Source organism: Apaloderma vittatum, unplaced genomic scaffold (genome assembly GCF_000703405.1).
Source record: "Apaloderma vittatum isolate BGI_N311 unplaced genomic scaffold, ASM70340v1 scaffold11786, whole genome shotgun sequence".
Classification (NCBI taxonomy): domain Eukaryota; kingdom Metazoa; phylum Chordata; class Aves; order Trogoniformes; family Trogonidae; genus Apaloderma; species Apaloderma vittatum.
Window position 1 is genome coordinate 11,251 of NW_009723398.1, and position 6,397 is coordinate 17,647.

Here is a 6,397-nt window from a genome sequence, read left to right on the forward strand (position 1 = left end):
ATCGCTCCCATCTCCAGGCCATGGAAGCCCATTAGGACATGCCCTGCCAGCGTCTGCATTCTGGCTGGAGCAGAGTCTTAAGGAAGAAGCAGACATACAGGTGACGTAGGGCTCCCCAGAAGTGTGTGCTCAGGCATACCTGTAGGACATGCCAGAGCTGGATCTCTCTCTCCAGTTTAAATAATCTTGTTGTCAGGTCAAGGAGACTTTAAGTAGATCAAGGAGTGCGCGGCGGCTGAGAGTGGCAAGAGTGAAAGAAACGTGTATTTCCTCAAGTGCCAGCAGACAATCAGAGTCACTTCACAATTTTTATTTGTTGATGGCTTTTATAAAACAAAATTCCCCTTGAATCAGACATCTCATAAAACGTTTCTAGTCTTGTGCATGCCAGTGATACATCCGTCAGGTTTCAGGAGACCAGTATCTGCAAACCCAGACAGTTGAGTTGTCGGGTAGATTCCTGTTTTCTACTGAAGGGGAGGGAAACTCACAAAATTAAGGCACTGTCAAAACTCAAGCCTGCAAATCATTTGCCCTTTTATACTGGCTTTCGTGTGCTTGCATACAAGAATTTATTTTTAATTAACCGTCAATTTCAGTGTTGAATGGGGACACACAGAAAAACTAAAACCACTTTTCTTAAATCCTTCTTGTATATTCCGTTGCAAGATGACAGCAGGAAACCTCATGACTAGGGAAGGCAACACGCTGCTTAACCGCGAGCCCAGCGCTACATCCCTACACGTGCCGCTTTCACCGCAGTGACCCCAGCCCTTGGATGATGACACTTTTAAGAACAAAATCAATTAGGGGAACAGCTTAAAACTAGTTTAAAAACCAGCAGCAGAACATGAACGAACTGACAGGCTCCTCCCTGACCCATGCAAGGCATTTCACGTTCTTCGTCACGCGTCGGGCACAAGCCACTTTCACAGACTACTAGTTTGGCTGAAAGGGACCACGAAGGACAATCCGTCTCCTCTGCCAGTGTGCTTTTATCAGTTTGTTAAAGTAGTTTTAATCAGCTCGTGTGAAATCCACTTCAGCTCTAATATCTTTAAGAATACAGGAAATATTCCTTCCTGCCTCCCATGCGAGTGTTGAGGCTGTCCTTTAGTGCACCCAAACCAGAGCACAAAGCAGCACGTAGCTGTGGGCTTAGGACCACACTCAGAAATAGCCAATTCTCTATATAAAGATGCAGCATTTTTTAAAAAGCCAGTCTGGGGTCCGTGAAGTACGTGCCCTGGCAATTATAAATAAATAGTAATAAATACTTATGTACACTCACACACCTGTCTCATATCCCACGGGATTACAAACAAACCAGAACCATGCTTCTTCCCTAGTTAAATACGATTGTGTTTGAGGTGGGACACACTATTATTAACAACGTGCAGCAGCGCTACACAGCAGTTTAGAATAACAACAGTACCAATACGAAGCACTCGCAGCATTTCACAGCTTCAAAGCTCTTGCAAACACAGACTTAGTTAAGAAAGTGACAATGTTCTATCTTCTAAGAGTCAGAGGGAACTTAGGTAAGAGGAAGAGTTTGGCCAGGACACCAGAGTCGATGTCCTTATTGCATATAAAATGTCACATTAAGTGGAGATATGGCTGATGTGGGAGCTAGGAAAAATTAGATCAGGTTCATATGAGACCGTTGAATTTCCTTGAGTATGAAATCCAATTTCCGCATTGATTGTGTCTTAACAGTTTGTTGTTTTGGTAGACATCGAAAAGGTCAATGAAAACTCAAAGGAACTTATGAGTCGTAGGAGCACAAACCGTTACCTCCATTCATAAATGAACACGGTGAAAGATTTTACAATTGAAAATGCTGCATCATAATTGCTGACAGCTTGGGAACTGGCAGCCACTTATCATCCTGGCACAAATCTGCAAATCCCTGAAAATACAATCAGAATAGAGAGACTGAGACCAAGAAGCAAGCAGCTGCACAGAGAGCACAAATGAAATCAGGGACCGCCTGGCAGTGTCCTGGCTTCCACCTCTCCTCTGGAGTGTGCGAGAGAAGGACTGGAGGGTAAAGGAGGTCACAGGTGGCTACGAGACTCAGCTCTGGAAGAATATCCTTGGCCTATTTACCGTGTCGTTGCTTTTTTATTCAGCTTTTTTTGCTTTCCTTTTCCTTGAGCCTTCATTTAGCTCCTCTTTTGACTTTGCAGGAGGAGGCGGCGGGTGGGAGACCTCATGGGAGGCCCCATGATGATCGTGGTGGTGACTGGTGTGTCCACTGGAAACAGAGCCAAAGAAAACTGGGCAGATGAAGTTTTCCACCGGAGCAAAAGGTGAGGCGTGAGAGTGAGTTGCCGTCATGAAAACCTGCCAGGCAACAATGAATGCTTAAAGATCACATACACCAGCTATGAAATACTAACTAGTAAGGAACCTTCCTTACTTATCCCAGATAAAAGGCCCTATTGCTACGTGACTCGGGGCTGTATCACAAGGATATTCTACTGTACTGCCGACTGCTGGAGAATTTGGCCTATAATTTCCTGAGCAGAACTTTCCTGGCACGTACAGCCAATGCCTTCTGTAGTGGCCTCGGAAGGTGAACACCCCCAGTTTAAGTCCGTACTCTTTCTTTCGTTCTGTAGATTTGTTAGCAGCAAACCTGCTGTAAACTTACCTTGCAAACGATCATGAACATGGTGAAAAAGAAGATGAGGTTAGCTTCAGAGATGGGGAGCCAGTGAGTTTGTTGCAGAGTGAAGAGGACTGTGCCGTACAGACTGGCCTTTGTAGGGCTAGAAGAGAAATAAAAGAAGTTTTCTAGGAGGTTTGCATCATTTACATCCAGTCCTGAATGGTTCTTTACATTCTGTTTTTGGCCTGACAGAGAATTTACAGGCTACCTACTTACAAGGACATATGAAGAATTTCGTTTGTTTCTGGCTTCCAGACCCCACGCAGCAGTTGCTCAAAATTAGACATCAAGGCAACACCAGAACCTGTGAAAGAATAGAAGTGAACAGCTGGAACTACCACACCAGAAAAGAATTCTGCTGTCTTTTCTAAATTGCCAAGGTATAAGGATAAACTAAGGGGAACAATGCTCAAACCGATGCTCAAATGCTTGCTCCAAACAAAAGCTAAAGGAAAACTGAGCTGTTTCAATGCTGAGGGAACCACAGGTGAGGCCAGAGACAGGAGAAAGAATAAAGAACTGAATTCTATGCCCATTTTTCATAGTGACTCCAGTTCTTCGTGCATTCACGTTAGCTGGTGACTCACCTGACAACTATTCTGCCAGTGTGAATAAACACTTGGGTTCTAGGGTACTGGACGGATTGAAGCCAGCTGACCACATCCACTGGCCAGCCTGCTGGGCGCCACTGGGTGATGTGGACACCTACAACTTCACCCACAGATTCTCCCGCCACTCCCCACAAGGCTGGGTGCCTCCCCGCTGCCTTGAGAGTGGTTCATGGTTCACCTTTGACCCATCCGGTCGCCATCATAACGAACCACCCGTGGTGGTAACGGTGATGAGCGTGGTGGACCCCAGCTGCAATTTTGCGAACTCTGACCACCTCCTTCATTGCCACAAAGATGAGCTTCATCGGCAGAAAGCTAACGCACTTGTAGAAGAGGTTCATGGGACAGAAGAATATCAAATACCTGGAACAAAACCACAAAGAGTTTAAGGACCCATTTGTTTGTCCTGCTGTGGGACGTATAGAGAGGACTGATGAAGAGTACGGTGGCATTAGCCTGAATTATGTCAGAGAGAAGGAAACGCTGGTTGTGACGCAAAAGCCCACGCAAGCCCTACGCACTGAGGAAATGAAACCTGGAGTAACTGTGGTTAATTTGTGCACATTTCGCTAACACGATGAATAAAACGCCCCCAGTGTGTGCCACTCCTCCACTAGATGTGGTATCGGTGCAGGGCTGCTTCTGCGGTTTGGCCACAGTTCAGCAGCTCTAAATAGAACTGCCCGGCCTCCGGGCTGGACCCAACCCACCGAATGGAAGCGTTAGCAACTGGTCAGAGAAACTGGAAACTAGATCTAGGGATACGAAGGACTACCTCACCCCACCTCTTCTGTCCCCAGTTAATCCAGGCAAGGTAATACACGTGTGTCCCACAGAGCGCCTCCCTGCCCACCAGATGGGTCTGTGCGTAGCAACCTCGTGTGCTTAAGGGATTGGGGGAAGAGCAAAAGACTCACCAGACTGCTGTGGCCAGGATAACACTCGAGTTATTACTGAAGTAATCAAGAGGAGATTCTCCAAGTAACAGATCAGCAAGTATGTAACTTCCAAAGCAGTGCAGCATAGCACAAAGCCAGGAGGCAAAAGGGCTCGTCCGAGACATCTCCACGGCTCCTGTGAAGCAAATTCTCAATGAGAACACGGATTCAGCAAAGAAACAGAAGCTTCAAGACCCTCTAAGAAAGCGACTTGCAGTGCATGTTCTCCAAAAAAGTCAAAGAAATATGCTTGTAAAACAAAATACAAGAATGTGCATTCTGTGAAACCTGAACAAATACCAGATATTGACAATGAAATTATAGGTTGACCATAGTGTGCTGGCCCCCCATAAGGTTTCAAATTAACTGAGTCATTAGAAGTTTATGAACTGGCCAAGAGTTTATCTCCTGTGTTTGCTGTTACTTACTGCAATCAGAAGGAACAATTCTTCCCTTGAAATCAATGTCTTTTTACAGTCTAAAAATAAAATGCATACTAGTACCATTCTCTCCATTGCTTCAACCTAGGTGCCCTCTAGAATTCATGAACAATCTGTTCAGCTCTTTCATTCATAAGATAACCTGTAAAAATAGAACAGTAATTCTTAATTTTTGTTTGAAAGAAGGGAGTTTGAGGATTCTTCCCTGCTCCTGTACTAATTTGGAAATGCCCTCTGAAAATACAACTAGGTATTAAAACAGTGCTACTGTTTGGAAATACATTATGGTCTCCTTCCACAACCTTCTATGGCCTTTTTAAAATTCCTGTAGGCATTTTTCTCCACCTCTGTACCTCTGAACAGGAAGTCGCACAAGAGCATCAATTCTCTAAGATTGTTTCATCACCGTAAACTGTTCCAGAGGCCTTTGTGCAGAGTTTCAGATACCAAACTCTGCTCAGTAAGCCAGTAACCGGCAGTTGAAAAAAGAGAATGCTAAAATGTTACGTTAACATTACTGAGAGCGGCCGACCTTAAATAGCAGTAAGTGAAGCAGCGTCTGCTAACGCTGGGACTGCTCAGGCTCTTCCATCCTTAAAAGACATTTGAACCAGCTGAAAACACAGTAGGAGAGAGACAGCTGCAACAGCCATGATACGAAGCAGGTTCTATAGGAACCTAAAGTTTAGCTCAAGGCTTAAATTTAGTAACACTTTTTTTTCCTTTGGCTCCTTGAAGCCAGGCTGTCTCTGGGGAGGAACCAGGACCTTACTGTCCCGACACTGATCAGCACAGGAGCTGTGGGATGAAGCAGGGTAGGAATCTAGTGAAAAGTACATCCCAGCCTTACCCAGTCCAAGTGAATTACTACACTTCCATATTTTTAAAAGCTATTTTCGTCAGGGTTGCCTGTTAAGTGTTCTGTACAGGGTTTAATGCTGGAAGACAGCTGTAAGTGATCAGGCCTCGAAAACCCAGCACTTCCGTGGAGCTTAAATGGAATGGAACGTGGATTGTACAGTGCAGAGAGCTCACAACCGGAGGATTTCAGAATCATACCAAAGTGTGGTGGTGGTTTTTTTTCCTGCTCTGTCATGAGGCAGTTACAGAGACTGTTCAAAACAGAGCATGAAGAGTGCACACACTGTCAAAAACACACAGAGAAGATAGCATTCGGAAAAGACCAAGGTGTAATAAACAGCAAGAGTGTGGAAGGCAAAAGCTAAGACGCAGACCTATTGATCTTTTCAAGACAAGCCCAAGAGAACAAACAAAGCAAGGTCAGTTCAGGTGCCTGGGAACAGACTACAGCGTGGGCTGGAAGGTGGGGAAAAAAACAAGGTTTCACTTACGCGCTTTTTATATAAATGGGAGGGGGAATATACTGTTGTATATAAATTTGTATTTATGTAAAACCAGGCCTGTCTGTATATAAACAGGCCACAAAAATAGAAAAGCCAAGGGACAGCATGTAACAGTAAAAGGGACAGTATGTAACAGTAAAGCCCTGGGTTAGCAGCAAAGCGGCGACTGGACTTGAATACTTGAACGTGGATGGAATCCAGCCTTAGATAAAAGGCAAGATTAATTTTCAGAATCAGAGCGACGAGCTCTTGGGGCTTCTTCCCGCCTTCTGGTTGGACACGCGTGCCAGAACCTCTGAGAAAGCCCCGACCCGAGGAAGGATCCCCCAGACGCCGGGTTCGTGCCTGGGGAGCCGCGGCCCGAGCG

The 6,397-nt window shown here is 45.3% G+C and overlaps 1 protein-coding gene across 1 annotated transcript; it reads right to left on the reverse strand.

Annotated features, from left to right (window-relative positions):
- Window positions 1-1,910: 1,910 nt before the first annotated feature.
- On the reverse strand, window positions 1,911-4,357 carry TMEM38A (transmembrane protein 38A). Its single transcript, XM_009872104.1, has 5 exons — window positions 4,206-4,357; window positions 3,467-3,651; window positions 2,894-2,981; window positions 2,660-2,777; window positions 1,911-2,349 (listed from the first exon to the last, which is right to left on the reverse strand). Exons 1-5 carry the CDS (start codon window positions 4,349-4,351, stop codon window positions 2,128-2,130), a joined length of 759 nt encoding a protein of 252 aa, XP_009870406.1. The 5' UTR covers window positions 4,352-4,357; the 3' UTR covers window positions 1,911-2,127.
- Window positions 4,358-6,397: the final 2,040 nt, after the last annotated feature.

Coding starts and splice junctions, on each gene's coding strand:
- TMEM38A (XM_009872104.1), bottom strand. CDS start 4,351: ATGTCTCGGACGAGCCCTTTTGCCTCCTGGCTTTGTGCTATGCTGCAC. Junction 2,778..2,893: donor GAAATTCTTCATATGTCCTT/GTAAGTAGGTAG, acceptor TTTCTCTTCTAG/CCCTACAAAGGCCAGTCTGT. Junction 2,350..2,659: donor TGTTCATGATCGTTTGCAAG/GTAAGTTTACAG, acceptor GTTGCCTGGCAG/GTTTTCATGACGGCAACTCA.